The sequence below is a fragment of the Carettochelys insculpta genome, chromosome 29 (assembly GCF_033958435.1).
Source record: "Carettochelys insculpta isolate YL-2023 chromosome 29, ASM3395843v1, whole genome shotgun sequence".
In the NCBI taxonomy this organism is placed as follows: domain Eukaryota; kingdom Metazoa; phylum Chordata; order Testudines; family Carettochelyidae; genus Carettochelys; species Carettochelys insculpta.
This window is the reverse complement of record NC_134165.1, coordinates 13506647-13528493: the sequence shown is the minus strand read 5'-3', so window position 1 is coordinate 13528493 and position 21847 is coordinate 13506647. Positions and strand designations below refer to the sequence as shown.

Sequence of the window (21847 nt, the reverse complement as noted above, 5' to 3'; positions counted from 1 at the left end):
GAGGTATTAGGACATAAGGGCAAAAGGAGGCGTAAGGGCAGAGCACCAGGATGCAGGGAGGCCCCCAGCACAGCATGTGAGGGCCCCAGGACACAGCACGAGGAGGCCCCAAGGCATGGTACTACCAGGGGCCCAGGGCATGCGGGACTTGAGGTCATGCAGAGCACAAGGACACAGAGGGGCCATAGGCCATAACATTCAGGGGCACCAAGATGCAGGCAGGGGGCCCCCCGACAGTAATGGGGGTGCTGGGAACCAGGGTAGTAGCAGGGCACAGCCCATGGGGGCACCAAGGAATGAGGAGCACCAGGGAAGACGAGGACACATAGGTACAAAGCACTGTGCATGGGAGAAATGAAGGCACTGGGGGCACTAGGGAGCATGAGGGCACCAGGGCACAGCACTAGAGAGCACAAGGGGCATGGCACAAGGACACAGGGAGTACAAGGGGCTCCAGGGTATGGCACTAGGGTGCACAAGTGGGCATCAGGGCACAGGCAGCACGACAGGCTTGGCACAAGTGGGCACCAGGCCATGGTGCGCGACGGGCTTGGCACAAGTGGGCACCCCGGCATGGCACTAGGTAGCACGAGGGGCTTTGCACAAGTGTGGACCAGGCATAGCACGATGGGCTTTGCACAAATGTGCACGAGGGAACAGCACACGGGTGTACGAGGGACACGACCCCGTGAACACTACGGCACAGTGGAGGGAAACCCGGGGGCCGCGAGGACCCCACACTCCAGCTCCACGGCCAGGTCCCCTACATCCGGGCCCTTCCCACACAAGACCCTCAAGCGCGTGCTGGTCCGATCGCACATGCGCAGCCTCGAGCGACTGACACTCTGCCCCCCACCCCTGGCCTCCGCCCCCTGCGCAGGCGCTCTGAGAAGGGACAGCCGCGGCCCGCGAGCGCGGGAGGTGAGAGGGCTACGCAGGCGCCGTGGGTGGGCGCTGGGCCGGACAAGACCGCACGCGGCCGCCGCGCCAGAGAGCTGCGCAGGCGCAGCAAAAGGAGGTCGCCCGGCTGAAGAACGCCCGGGCGGCGGCGCATGCGCGCGAGGGACGGGGCGGAGCCGACGTCCCCGGATCGCTGCGCAGGCGCGAGGCGGCGGGGCGGCCGGGCCCGGCGCGCAGGCGCAGTGAGGCGCTGGGCCTGGGGCTGGGATTTAAAGGGCCAGGAGGGGCGCCCCCCCGCCTGCGCTGTCCCCGGAGCCTGCGACCGGTTGCCTCCGCCCGGGACGATGGTGTGCGGCGGCTTCGCCTGCTCCCGCAACGCGCTCTGCGCCCTCAATGTGGTCTACGTGGTGAGCGCGGGACCTCCGTGGAGCCGGGGACCTCCAGGACGGGAGCGGGGCCCCCCCCTTTGTGTGGGGGGGGTTGGGAGGGAGGAGCGGGGGCTCCCCCCTCCTTTGTGTGTGTGTGGGGTGGGGTTGGGAGGGAGGAGCGGGGGCTCCCCCCTCCTGTGTGTGGGGGGGGGGGTTGGGAGGGAGGAGCGGGGGCTCCCCCCTCCTGTGTGTGTGGGGGGGGGGTTGGGAGGGAGGAGCGGGGGCCCCCCCCTCCTGTGTGTGTGTGGGGGGGGGGGTTGGGAGGGAGGAGCGGGGGCCCCCCCCCTCCTGTGTGTGGGGGGGGTTGGGAGGGAGGAGTGGGGGCTCCCCCCTCCTTTGTGTGTGTGTGGGGGGGGGGCCTGCAACCCTTAAGACGGGACATCCTGCATGGGTGTGTGGCCTCTCCGCTGAGGCTATAGCTGCTTTGGGCCCCAGAGAGGCACTTAATACCTAGGGCAGCTGACTTGGCCTCTTCCCTAGCCCAGAGCTCCAGGAGAGGACTTGCTTGTGCCCCTCTTGGCTTCGAGGGAGGAGACACCCCCCCTGCCACAGAAACAGGTGGCAGTGCCAAAGTCCAGGTCTCTGACCTCTGACAAGCTGGGGATGGACCACAGAGCACTGGCATCCCATATACGCCTGCCTGAGCCAGCAGCCTGCTGCCCGCTCAGCAGCTAATGACCTGTGGTTGCTAGAGGCAACTGGTCTATATCGAGAAATCTGACTGATCCCAGACTGTAGCGTATGCGCCTCTTCGGAGCGTTTTCAATCAATGATGTTTATCCACCTTTAGACCAGGCCTCATTGGCCTAACACTGAAGGGTGTGATTCTTTAAAGGTATAAGCCCAAGTGCATAACTTCCCTCATCGGTCAAAAGGGCCTGATTTTGGTGTTGCTTGCCTTCCTTCCTGAACCAAAGTAAACCATCTGTGTAAGCTCTGCATCCTGCTGTAACTGTCTCCACTCCAGGTGGGTTAGCAGCTTTAGTTATACTGATGTAATTCAAGTGACAAAACTTTCTAGTAGAAACAGTTACCCAAGTGTCTCAAATGGCTGAGAAGCAACCCGTCTGCATTGCAGCCCAAGCCAGCAGGGTTCGTGAGCTGCCCGGAGTTGAGAGGTGGCGGTTTTCTTGTTGAATAGGCTGAAAACAAGGTACCCCACGTTGTGTCTAAAGCTGCAGTCTTAAATCACTTCAGTTTAGTGCTTTGAGGTGCCTTTATAATGCAGGCTCATGTGCACCAGGAAGGGTACATCTGCACAGAAGCGGAGTATTTCGGTTTAGAAGTTACCTGCGTCATCACTATAAGAGCTAGATCAATGGAAGAATTCATCCACTGATTTAGTGATGTCTTCATCAGGTGTTAGATTGGGCTTTTTCACACTCCAAGAGAAGTAGCTATACCAGTGTAGAAAGCCTAGTGTAGGCCAGGCTTAAAATTTGTTCATTGGCCATTGTATCTTTGCAAGGAGGAAGTGAAACTTCCCTAAGTTTCATCATATCTTGCTGTAATAGGAATCCCACGCCATTGACAGCTGGTTTCAGCTTGCTGGCATTGCAAATCTGAGTTGGACACTCCAGTAATCTAATTTGTTCTGCTGGAGGGTGTTACTCAAGTGCAGATAATTTCTGTGCCTGTGTAGCAGCATCCTCTTGACTCTGTGGGATCCTCTTCTAATTTTGTTAGCCCGGGGCCCCACCCATGTAATTGGCATGCATCTCCTCAGGCTGTTGGAGCCTTTTCTTGAAAATCTCTAGCAATATGGAGTGTGCTGGCATAAAGGAAATTGGTATGGCTTGTCAGTATCTGTAGCCTTGGATGATATCCTGTTGCCAGCACGGATTTTCTGCCGTCAGCTGCATTGGGGTAACCTGAGAGCCTTGGCCCTGGATCAGGATCTCCGAGTGCTGAGTGTGGCACCAATGAGAACATCATGCGCTAACCATGCGGGGAGTCGCTCAAACCAAGAACCTGGGAATAAGCAGAGTGGCCCAGCAATTACAATAAGGTTGATAATGGAGGGTTGGATCCATGTTGAGATGCTCCATGGCAGTGTCTAGAAAATCTCAGGAACCACATGGCAATCCACAGAACATAAAACAGGTGCCCAGGCTCCCTGTGGAATGAAGAGGGTAGAGAGGTGCCTTATGTTTGACCCACAAAACCCAGCATGTTTGGGTAGCTCAGACAGCTCCCAGCCTAAGGGAGGGGCCCAGGATATGGCCTGTGTTAAGTCCTGCCTCTCTGGGACAACTGCCCAAGCCTGGGCTGGAGGGAGGCACTAGCCCTTGGTAGCAATCCCCAGTGGGTGAACTTTCCTGGGGCTAGATGGTCTGTCTTCTGGGAGAAAAAGTGAAGTGGTTGTGTCCCTGTTATGCCCAGTGGTTAGAGCACTTTCCTGGGACGTGAGAGCTAGTGCCCCCTTCTGTCTGAGGGAAGAAGTCTAGAACAAGGATCTCCCACCTCTACGTGCTCTGACTGTGGAGCTAAGGGGTATTCTGATGTGGTGTCCCGCAGCCTTTCCCCCTTTTCTTTATGCTTAAATATGTGGGGTGTCCCCAGGTCAGTGTGTGAGCGATTCTATAGTCTGTGTTTGGGGTTCCACCTCCGTGGGGGGAGACCTAGCCTGTGTCTACACCGGACTAAAAGTCGGCCGCAGATACGTCACTGTTGGTGCAGTTGGCATGGCTAGAATTGTGTATTTGCGCTAGACGAACTTGGATTTCTACACAGGGGAAGTCTGACAGTTTCTCCTGTTGACTTCCCTTACTCACATCTTGTGGCAGATCTCGCACATCGCTGCTAGACGTGTGGATTTGAGCCCCGGAAGATTGACCCTGAGTGGTGGATCATCTGGGGTAGCAAAGACCTGCCCTGGTCTCGTCCACTACTTCAGAAAGCGGAGGGAGAATATCCTGTAACTCGGTGGTTAATACTTTCCTGGGAGGTGGGAGATGGGAATTCAAATCTTCTCACCCCTTCAGTAGATGGGGGTGGGGGGGTCCAACCTGGGTCTCCCTCACCCCATTGTGTGTGCTAACCAAAAGCAGGAATACAGTATGTTGCTGCCGCTTCCCTCTCCTCCTTGAGCCAGATTTTAAATGGGCTCCTGTTCTGTAGGCAGCCTCGAACACGGTTCCTGAGTTGGGCCCTAGAAGGAAGATAAGCAAATATCCATCTTCCTCTGCTTGCTGGATCTTTCTTAGGCTCCCAGGCCTGCATGTTCAGGAGCAGAAACGGTCACCTTGGCAACATCTGCTGCAAAGACTTGAGGGCTGGGGGAGTTTAGGTGTCGTCTGTAGAGAGATGTAGCCACCAAGTGCAGATTGCAATGGTATATAAAGTTGAGAGATGGGCACCCTGCTCCCAGACTTAGGTGCCCTAGTGCCTTCATGGATCAGGGCCCCAGTTTTTTTTTTTTTTCTCTTCAGTCCTGCAATGGTTTCTCAAGGCCTCACAAGGCTCACAGCTGGTTGCTGAACCAAGTGCCAATAGTAGAGATTCTTGTCTTGCGCTAAGCTTTCTCTGCCGGTTGCTGGGTTTGACCGATGCCCTCTTCACTGAGCAGCAGGTAGGAACCAGCAGGGCAGATTGAGTGAATGCAGGTAGAAAGTAAGTGTGTGTGTGTGTGTGTGTGTGTGTGTGTGTGAGAAACAGGATTCGGGGTCCCCAGGGTCTGCACCCCATCTGCGGGCAGGAGTGACTGTCACTCAGTAGGTAAAACAGGAAGTTTATTAGTTGGCAGAGACACGGCGCGGTGGCAGAGACAGTCATTCCAATCCATCCTGGGCGTAGGAGTCTGAGGGGTGCCCCATGTGGGGTCTAGCCTCCCCTGAGCACAGGCTAGTTCCTTCCAACTCTTCCCCCCAGCTTCCAACTGCCACCTCCCATTCAAAACCCAGCGGGGCTCCTCCCTGCTCTTTGTTCAGGGACAGAGAGGTTACCTGCCAGCTGAGATTAGACAGCAGGGGGTCATTCTTAGCGGCTGTGAGCTGCTCAGCCTGTCACATACACATCCAGTGTGTGAGAGAGAGAGAGAGAGAGAGAGAGAGAGAGAGAGAGACACACACACACACACACACACACACACACACACACACACACACACACACACACACACACACACACACAGATATTGTGCAACAAGAGGGGGGTTGGAAACCAGGCAGACCAGCAGCGGGAGAGCTGCCAATGCGGTTGTTGATGCCTTCCTTTGTCGTGAGCAATTGAGCCTGCTCATCAATGAGCTGCCTTTTCTGGATAGCTTGGCTCTGCCCAGTTAAACTGCACTGGGGCCCAGTTGTCTGTTGCTCTACCAGTACACAGTGCTACCAGTCTGACCCAGTAGCATGTCCCACGAGGGATGAGGCACTCAGCAGCTGACTGTGTTGGAACGAGTCCTCATGGCCCACAACCCTGGCCTGTAGCATAGCTTGTCTTCAAGCTGCTGCGATGTGCCCACTGCTGACAGGAGGAATTCGTCATCTCCATTAACTTGGTCTGAATGAAAGCAACCGCAATAGGAAGGGCCCATTATGGCCTGTCTGCTCTGTGGGCCTGTCTGCTTTAAATAGAGCCAGGAGGGGAGGCCAGAAACCAGAGTGGGCTGGGGAGAGGGCCCAGCCCTCATCTGATAGGGACAAAGGAGGTGGAATGCCCTAAGCAGGGAGTGAAACGCAAGCTGGCAGGAAATGGACCCGGGGCTGGTGGAAACTTGCTGTGGTCACCCGGGGAAATATGGTCTGTTTCCTTTGTCTCGGAGTCCCGCACAGCTGCCGCCTTTCTGCACAGGAACCCAGCATGTTGCTGTGTTAAAGAAGGGAGGAGAGATCCCAGTGCTCCTGTGTCATCACCACCCACCCACCCCTATCCTCGGGGTGCTAGACCACTGCCCAGGTTAGGAAGGCTTCTGCTCCTCTTTCCCCAGTCCCCCTCACCTGCCCAGCGTGAAGGCGTCTGGAGTGACAAACACCAGCAGCAGCATTTTCTTGTTTTCAGGGCAGCCCTGTGGTCTCCAGCTGCATTTGTTAGTGAAACCCTGCTGAACTTCTGCACCGACTCAAAAACCCACCTGGGCTCTGCAGGAGCTGGCGCTAGGGCGAGAATCTCCCCGAAACACAAGGGAGTTCGGAGATGCACGGGCCAGCCCAATAGGGATGTGGAATCACGTTTGATTAGTCTACCCATTAAATGGGTGGAGGAGTGGGGGCTGCTGGGGAGGCTGCTCTGGCCCGCCTGGAGCATCCCTGCCCACGGCGCTGCTGTGGGTGGCAGACACTCTGGCACAGCCAGAGCAGCCCCTGTCCTTGGTGGTCCCAGGCATGTTGTGGCTGAGGATGCTTCAGCCTGAGCAGCCCAGTTGGAATGGAGTGGCCTCCCCAGCCGCACCTCCTTCCTTCTGAGCCATGCTCCCTCCTCAGTTGAACCACCATGAACAGGGGCTACTTTAGCTTGGCTGGAGCAGCCCTCTGCCCATGGAGGGCTGCTCTGGCCCCCTAACAGTCAACATCCCTAACCCAAAACTCTGTATTCTGCACCAAGCTATCTGAAGGGGTAACGTCAAGTACTGTCTCACTGCCAGATAGCTGTCTGTAGTGGCTAAGATGCTCTGTGCTGGCAAAGGAGGAGCAGAAAGCTGGGAGGAGATCTTAGGAGCGGCAAGGGTCTAAAATGCTCATAGACTGTCATTTAAGAGCTGCCTAATTGCTGAAATGCAGCCTGCTTGTTTGGGGGACAGGCACGGGGATGTTGAAACCTCACAGTGAACTGCCCCCATGCAGCCTGCTGGTGCAGAGAAGCTTCTTTCTGAGGCAGTTGAGGAAAACTTAAACTCTAAGGGCTGTTGAATGCATGTGTACAGAGCACACAAGACTGGTCTGAAAGGTCCACGCATGATCTCGGACTATCAGCCAGGTTGGGATTCAAACCTCTGGCACTAGGGAAACGAATTGTTCACAGCCCAGGTGGGGTGAAGGCCGATTTCAGAGGTAGCTGTGTGTCTGTATCTGCAGAGACAGCAAGTTACCAATGAACAATTTTGTTATGGTTTTAGCTTGAGTTGGAACTCCCTTGCTGTGCGTGAAGTGAAAGAAACCGACACTAGGGATACAAAGGCGAGAGTAGACTCAGAGAGGGAGCCCTGCTAGCCTGTAGCTTCTTAAATAACAAGCAGTCCTGTAACATCTTAATACTAACAAATCTATTTCAGTGTGCTAGTCTCCAAGGTGTTACAGGACTGCTTGTTAAAGACTGGAGTGTTATGTCGGAGCCAATTCAATCAGGGTGGATGTGGATAAAAAGGTGAGAATACCTAAAGTGGGAAATAACTCCTATAACAAAAGCCTTTCCCCGAGCCCTATTCCGACCCATTCTGATGGTGTCAGATTTGCATATCGGGTGTCAGAGGGTTAGGCGGTAACCACAAAAACAACAAGAAGTCCTGTGGCACCTTATACGTTTTTTTGGAGCATAAATTTTCGTGGGCAAGACCCACTTCATCAGATCTTTGCCCACAAAAGCTTATGCTCCAAAAATGTTAGTCTGTAAGGTGCCACAGGACATATTAAATTTGCATATGAATTCCAACTCAGCGGTTTTGCTTTGCTTGAAAAAACAGGCGCCGTTTTTGCTTGAGGAGGGCAACTTTTTTTTTTAAGTCTATGTCCAGGGAGGCTAAACTGTGTTCTCCCACTGGTTTATATGTTACCATTCTTGAGGTCTGATTTGTGTCCACATACTCTGTTGCATAGAGGCAGTCTGGCTTGTCCAATAAGTCAAGCTACCACCAACATCCTTGGGGCCAGAATATCACCTGATAATGTGACCACAAGAAATTTTAGCATATGTCTGTGCTGCAGTAGAAGAACCATGGCACTTCTGCAGTTGAATTGGGCTTGCCAGGGGCTATAAAATTGCAGTGTAGACGTTTGGGCTCTGAGAACCTGTGAGGGATGACGTAATGCAGGATAAATTGCAAGAGAAGCAGCCTGTGCTAATGTCTGATCTTACTACTGACCTGCTCGTATTAATGTATACAAGCTGAACAGCTGCTTGGTTAAACTCTGAAGCTGTTGGCTGTGTTGGCTCACCACTGCCCCTTGCATTGTGCGATCTTGTTACTGTTTGGCTGACCGGGAAGGAGCAAATGCACAAAGGTGCCCCTCTGACTGGGTTTGGGAAGCCTGTGCGGGTCCCCAGGGTGCTCTGAACTCAGTTTGGTTGGCCTGGTCGGAGGCCGCTCAAGTTGGTAAGGAACTGAGCAATGTAAACTGACCTTGGAAACCAGTTTAAAGGGGTGCATGCTTTTTATCAACAAGGGTGACGGAGGGGAAGGACTAGCCAGTTTCTCCCTTAGTCAGAAGTGGCCTGGATGCAGTTCATAAGCGATAGCCCCTGACAGGCCACCAGTTGCTTTGTTTACCTGCACATCCACAGGTGTGACTGCTCGCAACTCCCATTGGCTGCCATTTGCTTCTCCCGGTCAATGGGAGCTGCTGGAAACAGCATGGACCAGCACATCACCTCCTGCAGCTCCCAATGGCTGAGTGGCAATCGGTGACCAAAAGGAACAGCAGACAGCCATATCTGCAGACATGCAGGTAAATAAAACATTTGGCGACTGGACAGGGACTAACGGCAGCAGCTCGTCACGGACCCGTGAGCTGCTTACTGCCCACCCCGGTATAGGAGATGAAAAGGGGCATCTACCACACTCTTAAAGAAAGTCACGGTTAACATGAATGTTGTGAAAAATACGTGTCCTCCTCACTTTGAAGCATGAAGAATAATAAGCCACTTGTGGTCAGAAGCCACCTGATTAAAAGGTGGCAAACTCAGAACCAGCATACAAGGCACGTCATTAGAGCCTGGAAGCTGTTGGGGCCACACACATAGCACGTTACAAAAGGGATCGGACCATTTTCTGCAGGTAACGGGAAACCCCAAGTTTTAACTAATGCTAACACGCTATGGAAGGGATGTTAACCCTCGTGCTCCGCGCTCTAACAGAGAGCAGGGGAGTGATTATTCTTCATCCGCACACTGGGGGTTTCTTGCCCTTGCCTCTGGAATGTGCCAGCTGCTGTCAGAGTGGCAATGGGACATCAGTCCAGCCTAGTCTGGTACTCACTGGCTTCCTGAAGTAGATCTAATAGATTAGAGATACCGAAGCGCAACAGTGGAGCATGTAAAATGGGCAGAGACTTCCCACAACCCCAAAGGTGCACAATTGAAGCTGGCGTCCGTCTTTTCAACATTTGATCTCTTGAAATTGGTGATTAAGAAGCCAGCTAATTGCAGGCGTGGGTGGGTGGGAATGTGAGCTTGGATCTTGGCATGAAAGGAAGGGGGGAGGGCCTGCTGGGTGGGGTGGGGGCGAGGGACTGGAATAAACAATGGTTAATGGTAGGGAAGCCAAAGGGGTTGGACCAGAAGCTTAGAATAAAAACAGGAGAGGGGGAAAGTCACAAAACCAGGCCCCAAGCTAGCTGGCGCTTTGGCCCACGCTTAACTTTCCTTGCTTGAGTTTCAATCAGTTGGGCTGTGCAGGTCAGTAAACTGAGGCAGCAGGGAAGGTTCATTGCCAGTTAAGTGGTGGGAAAGGCAAGGCTCAGCTGAAATGTTTTTAAGCCCAGTCCAGGACAGGGACAGTAGCATTTTAAAACCAACAAAGGGCAGGTCTTGAAGCGCTTTCCATTAGCCCTGTTTTACAGATGGGGAAACTGAGGCACGGGAGGGGAAAGGTGTCGCGCAGGGAGGGGAATAGAACCAGCTGCCCCATCCCACGTGCCGTCCATGTGACCATCCGGCCTCCCACTTACAGCTCACACAACATACATGACAAGCTCCTGGCCGTCCATTTGGCTCACATACGCTGCCCATCCCCTGGGCCTGGGACCTCGAGGGAGCCCTGCTCCCGCTGTGCAGGAGATGATGCGCCTGCCGAGGTGACGGGGGACGGCCGTGCTGGGCAGAGTGGGGGAAGTACCCTCCCCCCACATCCCAGAGCTGACGCGCTCCTCTTGTGTTCCAGCTGGTCGGGTTGCTGCTGATCGGAGTGGCTGCCTGGGGCAAAAGCTTCGGCATTGTCTCCAGCATCCACATCATCGGAGGAGTCATCGCCGTGGGCGTCTTCCTGCTGCTCATCGCCATCGTGGGCCTCATCGGGGCCATCCATCACCACCAAGTGATGCTCTTCTTTGTATCCTTCCTGGCTGCCTGGGGGACAGGGCCACCCCACCCCTCGGCCCTTGCACCCACAGTTCTCTGCGGCAGCAGAAGGGCTCCAGAGCCCCAGCTGCTGTGTGCCTGCATAACCTTGGGGCTCAGCCACACCTCCCACTTAAGCTCTCCCGGCTGCCATCTCCAGCCAGTTCCAGCAGAGGGAGCCCTAGTGTAGACAGCTGTCTGCCGCCGCCTCTGGGAGCCGGGCTAAAGGTGGCCGAAAGCCTAGCCATTCCTGCCGCGCGCTCTGGCTGGCATCAGGAACCATGGGGAACCGGCCCACGAGGCTGGAGTGTGGGCCCTTCAGAGCCTCCTAGTTGGTGTCTCAGTCATGCTGACAAAGCAGCAGCTTCTACCAGAAATGCCAGACGCTCCCTTCTGGCAACATGAGTAACTTTTTAGGGTGGGGAATCTCTGGCCCGGGCCATGTCACAGCTCAGGCTGGTGCTCACCCTCTATGAAGTGGTGGTACGGTCTTTCTTTAGCTCTATGCCTTCCCTTCCCCCTGCACCCCGGCTCAGATAGCAGCACGTGATGCTGCGAATGTGAGTGACGTGCCTGTTCTTTCCAAAGCGGGGGTGGAGGCTGGCAGGAAGAGGTGGGGGGGTGCCAGAGGGGATTGGTGGGGCAGGAAATGAATGTGCTGGGCTAATCTGAGCAAGGCTGGTGGTGGTGCTGGTGGATTCTCCCCAGCCAAAGTGCTTGAGACTGGGTGGTGGGGGACCCCACCAAGGGGGAGAGCAGTGTGCTTAGAAACGGGGTGGGGGCGGGCTGGGCACATTCACATGGGCAACGGCATGCGAGTCTCAATGTGTCCTCTAGTTTTTCTCACCCGGGGCAGAATAAATTTTATGTGCGCTGCCCCTAGGCACCCAGACAGTGGATGCTCAGCTAGTCAGCTGGGCAGCACCTGAATCTCTGCTGGCTGGGAAGGCTGGTCTCCGTCACGCTCCAGCCGTGTTCTGTGCGGGGAGAAAAGGAGGCTGACATCTCCGAGCAAGGGGATCTTCTGCTACGCGTTCCTCCAGGCCGCTCCATCCAAGCGGGGCCCTGCCCGCTGCTGTGGGCAAAGGGCCTCTCGGGGTGAGCGTGGCAGCTGTAAGAGAGGCTCTTGTTCGATGCCCTTGGCAGTGGGAGTCCTGTGGACCTGTTATAACCTCTCCCCTCATGTGCGCTGGGGGAAAGCAGGGTCTGGGGAACTTGGAGGGGGTGTGTTCAAACCCTGCTCTTCCAGCTGGGAAGAAACCCTGGAGCACGTTGCCCCCTCCCGCCGCAGCCAGGCTGCTGTGCAGCTACTGTTCTGCTCCTCGCAGGCCGGGGTGTGGTTCATCTCCCCGCAGCTGTCGTGCCACTGCGGAGGCAAGGACCACGCTTCGAATGTGCTCTTCCACGGCCCACCCTGTCCCATCACTGGGGCATGCTCGCAGTGGGTGCTGGTTGTTGGCTGCTGCTGCTGGCACTTGCCGGAAGGGACCTAGGGAGATGCCCTGCTCCAGGCTGAGACAAAACCTGTTTCCACTTTGGGGAGACCCAAACCAGGCCAGGCGGAGCTGATGGGGCACCTGTAAATGGGCTGATTTCAGGGAAGGGAAGTGATGCGAAGAGGAAACCACAGCTTTGCTTGAAGCCTTGACTTTTGAGAAAGCAACCCAGTGTTCAGCTGAGCTGGCTGATGCTTGTCGCAGAGTTGAGGACCTCAGCAAGGGAGACAGGAACTCTGGCCGCTTTTGCTGACTGCGCAGGCGGGGGGTGAAGGCTCCCAAGGCACCAGAGGGGATGAAGGCTCCAAGGAGACAATCTGGCCCTGAGGGGCTGGGGTATGAGCAGAACAATGTCGGGAAGGCAGGAGCACTATTTTTTTTTTTTTTTTTTGGCCCTAGTCTGGATGTAGTTGTGCCAGATTGCTTATTGCTGGCAGGTGTAAACAGTGGGTCCTCGAGCATTTGTCAGAATGACTGGACTGCACCTCTTTGGGGGGGGCACCTAGGCTGGATTTTGGGTGCGCTGGGGTTGGCTCTTTGTTCTGTTTGCACCCTGCCTAGCACAGTGTGGAAGATCCCTAGGGTCCCAGGCTGGCAACCATCCAGGAGAGGGATGGGTGGTGCACAGCTTAACATGCCTTGGTGCACATAAAATTTATTCCACCTGCTGGGCACGATCTCAAATAACTGTCCTCCAAACCTGGGCTGGGCAGTCAGGCTGCTGGGGGAGAGGGAAAGAGGAGGGTCAGATGGTAGTGAGGGGGAGAGGAAGATGTGTTTTCTCCTCCATGCACATGTTTCAAGGGGTGGCTCTGCTGGGCCTGGGCCTTGCCCAGGAAAGCAGTGTGGCCAAGGTCTCTGCAGCGCCAACAAGCTGAGGCTGCTGATCTTTGTCTATCGCCTTCTCTGACTCAGCTGCTAATATAAGTTCAGAGCTCTGTATTTGGGGGGTGGGCAGAAAAGGAGGGGAGTTGCCCGTGGTTAATTGTCTACATCTAAATGGCCTTAATTTTCCTGCTGCCACTGGTGGGCTGGAGGAAGTTGGCCTTTTTCTCCTAGCTGCAGGGTCCTTGCAAGAAAAGGAAATCTTTGCTCCGGGGGTGCTCCCAGCCTGGCTTCTGAACCAGCGGTTAGAGCAGCACGCTGCAGATGAGGGCTTCTGAGCTCCCCTCCCAGCTCCTCTCTGCCTTTGTGTAATCAGAAACCCAGGGGCTGATCTGAGACAAGTCACTTCACCTCCTGGGCTCTCATGTTTCCTACCAGGCTGATGGAGCTAAGCCAGCCCCCACCCCCCGGCTTGTCTGCAGGAGAGAACCGCAGCCCTGCTCTGGGGAACACCCTGTCGCTGTAACTCCAGACTAAAATGGATGGTGGACTAGTACTGCCAGTTGGTCCCAATTAGCTGCAGGGAGTGGCTGTTCATAAAGCCCCAGCCTCTGCTCTCCAGTGCTCCCCTTGGTACTTTTAAACCCACCCCAGAACCGTCTGGCCAACCTGCGTCTTTACCAGCCTCCCCGCTGAAGTCCAGCCAAGAGGTGGTCTGGGGCAGAAAGGAGCATTCCCAGCGTGCTCAGGGGGTCGGCTCGTGGCGCGAGCCAAGGGAATGGTTGCAACACAGGACAGCCAGGTGTTGATCTTCCACCTCCTATCTAACCCCTGCAAGCTAATGAGGGGCTCTGAAGGGTGAGCACTAGAGCCAGGCAAAGGTTAGGACCGGTGCCAGGGACTTCACTGCGGCAGCATGGATGGTTGCTTCTTGCTCTCCCTGCCCTGCTCCAGCCAGGGAAGGGGTTGGGACGGAGATCTGGGAGAGGGATGCTGCCATGTCCTCCGTTTTCCTTAACGGGGCCTCACCTTCAGTACATGGTCATTTTAGGCCTGGTCTTTCTCTTCCAGCTGGGAGTTTCTTGCTCATGCTTGGCCCTGAATCGGAGCAGACAGGTGAGTCAGCCCCTGACCTTCCCTCAGCCACGCTGGCTTCAGAATCTCTCGCGGGGCCCCTGGCAGCTGCCTCTTTGGCTTCCAATCAGTGAGGCCGAAGGTGGTGGGTGACTGGCTGGCTGCAGATTTTCCCACCATGCTCTGGGCTAGGTAGATGTCTTGCTGGGCCCTTGAGGGTGAGGCAGATCCTTTGCCTGATATGGCTAGTTACGTATTAAACACCCATGGCTCTCAGCTGTCCCCTATGGAATTGGGGCCTGCCCCCATGCGATCCCAGCCTCTGCTGCAACAGGCATGTCTTCACTGCAGAGTTGACTTGGGTACCACGTGGGCTGTATCTCAGAGCGGACCCAACTTGTACCGCCCAGCCCTTTAGTGGGAAGTGGTGGTGCTTTAACGCAAGTTGGCTGGGTCTGTCCGAGTGGAGGCTTTACAGCTGAGAGCTGAATCCTGGCCAGTTGCTTAAAACAGAACAACAACAAAAAATCTGTCCTGTACCACCTTTAAAGACTAACAAACTAATTCATTAAGAGATGAGCTTTCGTGGGACAGACCCACTTCTTCAGCTCTGGAAATTCTGAGAAAAGTAAAGCTGACGTGCTGAGAATTTAACAGAAAGAAACATAAAATGGAAACTGATGCATCAGCTACATTGGACACGAGGAGGTGGGGTGAAGCCAGGCGAAGAAAGTTGCTTACTGCAACTATCTGTTAAGTGAGTTGCCTGCTTAAAATAGGTCTATTTACAGCCCTAGACTGGGGGCCTTCCACTATAAAGCACCAAACCAGTCACCCAGACCGCTTCTGTCACTACACTGGCCAGCAGGAAGTCACACCAGCAATTGTCTCAGACACTCCTGCTTCTTTTGTGCCCCAACCCGTCTCCTCCTTATGCAGCTGGGAGGTTAAGAAAACCAAATCTGAACAGATTCTTCCACTCCCAAAGGACCAGCCACCTTCCCGGATCTGATCTAAAAGAGCACCCTGGGCCTGGCCTTTAGACTCTAAAGGTTTAGTAATAAGAAGGAAGATGAGGTTGAGAGTAAAAGGGTTCAAGCAATCAGATTACACTACACCCATCGCTCACAAAGGTCTTGATGCAGGCTGCAGCAGTGGTGGAACAGGCTGCTACCTTACAGCTGGTTGGAGCACATCCTTTGTTAGGATGGGTGAGTGATCCTTGTGGGCTCATAGCAGAGTTGCTCTTGAAGCAATGAGTTAGCTTGAAAACAAGATCCTTGCCCTGCCGGGGGGAATTCCATTGTTCCTCCCGCTCTGATTGGAGATGGAGCCTGTCATGTGAGCAGGTCACCTGGTCAAGTCCTTTTTATCCCTGGTCAGTTACCTCTTGACAGCCAAACTCCTCAGATGTTAATTGAAATCTCCTAAGGTCCTTTCTCTGTCAAGTGCGGCTTCGCCTGACTAGGAACACGTCCCAGTAGGCGTTACACCTCTTCTTAGGGCCTCCCAGAAACTAAAATTGCACATACCAGCCCAGAGCCAATACAGTAAGGTCTCAAGATTCACAAAATTAATGTTTGCAAATTCAGTTATTTGCAAGTGGCCGAGCGGCTGCTTTCCCTGGGACCCCAGGCAGGAGTGCCGGCAGCCAGGAGCCGTATTCCCAAAATTCAACATTCGTGAGGGTTCTCCCAACATGGAAACCCCCCTCAACTGTTGAGCCCCCGCTGTAGTTACGCCGCCGCATATAAAAATGATCCGGACGTAGGAGCAGCGTGAACAGATGCAGCGACTCACCAGCATTCAGTAGGCGCCTGACCTGGCCCCAGAGTGGTTGCAATAGCATTTTGCATGTTCGTCTTAGACTCCAGTAAGGTCACAAGGTGGCCTCAGTGCCACATCTCACCCGCTCCCTCCAGCACGCTGTAGTGCGGTTGTAGGCTGACACCACGCAAGAGCCGGTAGTCCTCTGATGCCATATCGCGGTGGCCCCAGCCACCCGCATTTGCCCATGATTCATCAGGAAAGAATTCAATGAGCAGCCTGGTTTGCTGCAGCACAGGGGTCAGGGGCTGTGCCCATGGCAGTCTGAGGTCCAGCCCCCAGTGTGAACAGAGGGAGCAGGATCTGGGCCTGGGGCTGTAAGGACCTGTTGTTTTATATGTGCAAAAGGTGTCAGCATAACCCTGTCACTGTCCAACGTTAACTGATGCTAAAGAAGGCCTGGGGCTGGGTATGTGGGACCTGAGCCAGCTTCCATGGCAAACACTATTAAATTCCTTTTGGTTAAAAATGAGAAGGAAGAACAGCTCAAGCCTTTGGCCCATAAAGTAAAGTGGGAGGCTTTCCTAGAATCCTAGGGCTGGAAGGGACCTCAGGAGGTCATCTAGTCCAGCCCCCTGCCCAAAGCAGGGTCAACCCCAACCAAATCATCCCAGCCAGGACTTTGTCAAGGCGGGACTTAAAAAACTTTTCCCATAATACAAGAACTAGGGGACACGAAATGAAATTGATGGGTAATAGGTTCAAAACTAATAAAAGGAAATTTTTCTTCACACAGCGCACAGTCAACCTGTGGAACTCCTTGCCGGAGGAGGCTGTGAAGGCCAGGACTCTATTAGGGTTCAAAAAAGAGCTCGATAAATTTTTGCAGGTTAGGTCCATAAATGGCTATTAGCCAGGGGTAAAGTATGGTGCCCTGGCCTTCAGTACGGGGGCAGGAGATGGATGGCAGGAGATAAATCACTTGATCGTTGTCTTCCGTTCTCCTTCTCTGGGGCACCTGGCATTGGCCACTGTCGGCAGACGGAATACTGGGCTGGATGGACCTTTGGTCTGACCCAGTATGGCCGCTCTTATGTTCTTACGGAGATTCCACCACCTCTCTCAGTAACAGTCCAGTGTTTCACCACCCTCCTGGGGAAGGAGTATTTTCTATTATCCAACCTACACCTCTCCTTCTGTAACGTCAGCCCATCGCTCCTTGTTCTGCCATCTGTCCCCACTGCGAACAGCCTCTCTCCATCTTCTTTAGAGACCCAGCAGGTAGCAGGCTTAAAACAACCAAAAGGGAGTAGTTCTTCATGCACCATGCAGTCACCTGTGGAACTCCCAGCCGGAGGATGTGGTGGAGACCAGGACTTCAGCAGGGTCCAATAAAGAGCTAGAGGCCAGGTCCCCGACAGCTGTTAGCTAGGAGGGGTAGGAATGGTGCCCAGGCCTCTGTCGGGAACTGGCACCAGGAGGGATCATTCCCTGTTCTGGTCACTCCCTCTGGGGCACCTGGATTGGCTGCTGTTAGAAGACAGGACCCTGGGCTAGGTGGGCCTTCAGTCAGACCCAGTCCAGCTAGTCTCATGCTGGCTCTGGCCCTTGTTCCCTTTCCCTTCTGCTGAGAAGAGTTTGCAGAAGCACCCGCCCATGTGTGCCAGTCTCGGACCAGCCTCCCTCACCAACCGGCTCAGGCAGTAGAGCTGCTCTGGGATCTCCCTGACGCAGCTTAGCAAGGCAGCAAGCCGGTCCCTGGGGCCCAGAAGGGTCAGACCAGCCCTGCAGGGAGGGAGGCGTTGGCTGAGATGGGCTGGGGCTGGTCCCCACTGGCCCCTGAGGAAGGCGGTGATATGTTCTGGAGTCTGCCTGGCCAGGACATTTCTCGGGATCGGCTTGCGGCAGGGCTGGGATCCCTGGAGCAGTGATGATGCCCCAGTGGCCGATTTTCCTCCTGGGATTCTCTTTCCAGGGAGCGGTGGGTGGAGCAGCCCCTCCCCTCCTCCTCTTGTCCACCCGTCAGCCACCACCCTCGTTTCTGACACACCCAGTTTTGGTTCCCTGATGTCTCGTCCCAGGCCAGCTCGCAGCCCAGCTCTTGCATTATAGCGACGAGTCCTTCAGTCTGGCCTCGCTCCGTCCGTCTGTCCGTCCGTTGGACCAGTGCCCCTTGCTGGGGGATGTTGGCGGTTGTTGTGCTGTCTTACGAAGCCCGGCTATTCGCAACAACCCCCACCATCATCCCCCAGCACCTTGAGGGAGAGGCGGGTCCTGCCTTGTCTCTGCTAGGGGGGCTGGGTCCCTTCCTAGGACTCCCTCTTGCACTTCTCCATGTACAGCGGGTCCCCAGCCCTGATACTCTGAAGTGGGACCCAGGGGAGAAACCTCTGGCTGTCCTGTAGTGGCCGCAGGAAAGCATTGCAGGCTGGTCAGTTACAGGCTGCAGCTGTGGCACCAGAGGGCACCTGCTGGCTGCACCCTTCACAGGGTGACCCTGGGGGCTCTGTCCTCTGCCCACAGGAGCGTCTCTTCATCGCCGCCTGGAACATCATGAGCGCCACCACCCGCAACCAGCTGGAGGAGAAACTGAACTGCTGCGGGTTGCTGAATGACACCAGCGAGCCGGCCGCCATTCACGCCTTCCAGACCGACTACGACGCCTGCACGGCTGTGAGTCCCGGGAAGGGGCAAAGCTTCCCTGCTCTCCAGGGCCACGTGGGCATTCACCCCCAGCAGGATGAGATCTGGGGGTGCACAGCACGCAGGGCAGGGCCAGGTCTGCCTGGAGCGTGAACTCCGCTCTCAGCTGTCGAGGCGTTCAGGCTCTGGGCCTGTATGTCTGGCGCCTGCCAGCAGCACCGATTGCAGCGAGAAGTCCTGGCTGGGCATACATGCACGGGGGCTGGCGGAGGATTGGGTCCATCCCCAGCAGGAGAGCAAATCCCATTCACGCCCATCGCCCTTGCCTGCGCCTCGCTCTCCTGGCTAGGTCGCAGGGGGACAGTTCAGCTCCCCCTAGCACTGCCCTGCCCGGGAGGGTGGAGTGAGCGCATGTTTTCTCTGCCTCACAGATGTGTAAGGCCAACACAACCAGCTGTTCCTGGTGTGGGGAGAAGATGCTGAAGCATGCGGACGAGGCCCTGAAAATCCTCGGGGGAGTCGGCCTTTTCTTCAGCTTCACGGAGGTAACTGAGCCAGGGCAGCCCCAGGGAACTGCTCCCACGATGGCCCTTAGCAGCTTCTTGGGTCAGCGGGGCGGGGGGGGGGGGGGGGCCTGCAGCCTGCGACCCAGGTGTCCCTATCACACCTAATCCCCCTTCCCCATCTCTCTTCTCCTAGATCCTGGGAGTGTTACTAGCCATGCGCTACAGAAACCAGAAAGACCCCAGAGCCAATCCCAGTGCCTTCTTATAGACCAGCCAGCCCCTGCCCCTCCCTCCTTAGTGTCTCGTCCCTTGGCCCAGAGAATCCGTCTCCCCTGCCCAGAAGGGAAGGAACGCCGGTCCCTTCCTCCCCCCCGGCCGTTGCCGAGTTACCAAAGCGCTGATCAGGTGGAAGAGCGGCCGTGCGGCTCCATCCTTGACATGACGCCTTTGGCAAATGACACACGGAGGCAGAGCGCGGACGTGGATGGTGGGAGCGGCGCTGGGTGGAGCCCCCGCTGCCAGGGGGCTGCCATTCTCCTGCAGGGAGCGCCCAGGCTGAGGGCTGGACACACCTGTCAGGAACTTGCATGAAGCTGCTGAGCTGTCGCTAGTGCTCTGCTCTGGCTCTCTCCCCCGCACGAAGCCGGGCGCCTAGAGGAGCGTCACCCCCGCCGACACCTACCCGGACAGTCTGGGTGGGAACGAACTCCAGGGTTCCCTGGTGGAAGCTAACTGGGCCAGAGCCACACCGACCCAGCAAAGAGCGGGACCTGCGGGGCTTGGAGACAACGAAGCAAGAGCCAGGAAGTGAGTTTTGCTCCTTCAGCGGCTGCGGTGGGGCAGAGGTTTGGTGTCTGATTTTTAAGGATGCAAGAGAAGACGTTGCAGCCTCTCACTGAGCCAAGTGCCCTGAAGGTGTTCCTGTGGACAGGGGCAGGGGATGTCCACCAGATCCCAGCAGGCTGGTGTGTCGCAGGGAACGTGGCATCTTTTGCCTGCGAAGAGGGCGGATCCCAAGGGCTGGGCCGTAGCCTTTCAGGCAGCTGCTCCTGCTCCCATTTGCTCCCCCTCCCCTGAGGGGCCTTGCACCAGCTTTCAAAACCTCTGGCCTGTGTCCGTGGCTTCCCCCACAACCACCCCAGGACAGCGGGGACCAGCTGCCTGCCTAACCAGCGAGACTCAGCCAAGCTGGGGTCCTCTGTGGTGCCAAGGGCTCAGTGTGGTGCAAAGTAGCTGCCCCTGCCTGGATTCCTGGCCTAGGGGGTCTCTCCAGGGTGATTCCCTGTCTGCTGCAGCCGGGCTGGCATCTCTCTGGGCCGGCCCCTGGCCAGGGGGGCAGAGGTTAGAGCCCATTGCGTGGGCAGCTGGTGCTGAGCGCCGCACAAGCTTGTGGGGCTGGGCAGCCAGGTTCAGCTGGGACTAGAGCCAGGATTCCTTCCACCCCCACTGGGCTGCACAGGTCAAGGCCAGAGAGCACCAGCGTCTCCCCTCCACCTGCATGGAGAATCTCCTCCGCCAGCCGTGACGTGGCACAAGCCAGCCCCCGGGCTCGCTGCGCCACAGACAAGGCCCCCAAAGGCTGGGCGAGGTCCCCTCGGACCGGGCAGGGTGGGTCCCTAGCCTTGGCGCTGGACTCAGACTGCCTCAGGGCACAGAGTAGTATGAGGTGCCGGCTGTCCCTCCCTCCCCCCTGCATGCAGTAGAGGGCCCAGCCAGAGCTGGGTAGCCCCCCACCCCCCCAAAGGGCCAGGTGTCCTCAGTAAAGCACAGGCCTCATCCAACACTGGATAGTTTTAATCCCCCCGTCCCCGTGGGTAGAGCCCGGCTGGGCTGCATGCTATTTATTTACAGGGCTAGCCGGAAACCCTACAGCTCTTGTGTGAGTAGAAGGCGTTTTCCCTTTTCCCGCAGCGCGCCAGGGCCTGGCCTGCACCCATTAAAGGCCACCCCGCCCCCCGCCTCTGTCCTTTACCAGTTAGCTCCTGCAGGGAACCCAGTGCCCATTACCGCGCCCACTGCTCGGGGAGAGGCTGTGTTAAGTGCACGGCGGGGGCGGGTTTCCAGTAGCGGGAATCTGCCTCCCAGTGATGGAGACAGCACATCCTTCACCCGCTGGGGAAGTCAACAGCCCCCAGTCCTGCCTGCGGCACCTGCCCCAGCTGGTATGCGAACAGCACAGGGGCCAGGAGGTCTCCAGCGTGACAGCTGCGGGCAGTGGTCCCAGGGGTTTGGCTCTTGCGCTGGGCTCGCGGGTGCAGGGGGCGCGTCCCCAGCACCGCTCGTGGGCAGCTCCCAGCAGAACTCAGCTGCGGCACTAGCAAAGAAGCTGCTCCCAGCCACTCGCGTTCAGACGAGCAGCCGGAGGTTGGAGCCTCTCCGCAGCCGCCTGCTGGGCCGGGGGAGCCGAGCCGAACTGAACCGGCCCCACGTATCCGCGTCCGGTGGAGCAGCTGGAACCTGCACACAGCTCGTTTACTGTCGTGTGTATCCGAGTTCCCTTGTTAGTCATCAGTCAATAAACGTCATTCAGTGACCTCTGGCTCTGCGGCGTCACGGACAGGCTGGCGCTCTCCTTGCCTGGCACTAAGCACAGCGACAGCCCCCCAGGAGGGCAGAAAGCAGGAACAGGAGGAGCACCCCTTCCCCTTCGGCTGGGCACTCAGTCAAACGAAGCCGCTCCCAGGGCAGCTGCAGGGCGAGCGCTGGGATTTCCCAACCCAGCAGCTGGGCAGTGGGCGAGGGGCTGTGGCAGCAATTTCAACTCTCAGGTAACGCACCCGCGGCAGGTGAAACTCCTGGGTCAGGACTGCCAGCTACAGTCACCCAGTGCAGCCCAGCCAGCACTTCCCTGCATGATGGCTCCGGGGCTGCAAATAGCCCTTGGCAATCAGAGCGGGGAGAGAACAGCTCGCCTCTGGGAACTGAGGGCTATACCCACGCTGGCACCGGTGCGATCTTCAACTGCCCAGGGTCAGCGGCACGGCTGCGTACGTGGACACAC

At 56.5% G+C, this 21847-nt stretch overlaps 1 protein-coding gene across 1 annotated transcript; it reads left to right on the top strand.

Moving 5' to 3' along the window:
- The first annotated feature begins 1103 nt into the window (after positions 1–1103).
- TSPAN31 (tetraspanin 31) lies at positions 1104–21379 on the top strand. The gene is made up of 6 exons (XM_074979436.1): positions 1104–1307; positions 10360–10527; positions 13892–13972; positions 18221–18370; positions 18772–18885; positions 19040–21379. The coding sequence occupies exons 1-6, from the start codon at positions 1245–1247 to the stop codon at positions 19112–19114; spliced, it is 651 nt and encodes a 216-aa protein (XP_074835537.1). The 5' UTR covers positions 1104–1244; the 3' UTR covers positions 19115–21379.
- Positions 21380–21847: the final 468 nt, after the last annotated feature.

Excerpts from the sequence above, each read along its gene's own strand:
- TSPAN31 (XM_074979436.1), top strand. The coding sequence starts at position 1,245 with ATGGTGTGCGGCGGCTTCGCCTGCTCCCGCAACGCGCTCTGCGCCCTC. Across the intron at positions 10,528-13,891 it reads ACCAAGTGATGCTCTTCTTT|TACATGGTCATTTTAGGCCT; the intron begins GTATCCTTCCTG and ends CCTCACCTTCAG. Across the intron at positions 18,886-19,039 it reads TTTTCTTCAGCTTCACGGAG|ATCCTGGGAGTGTTACTAGC; the intron begins GTAACTGAGCCA and ends CTCTTCTCCTAG.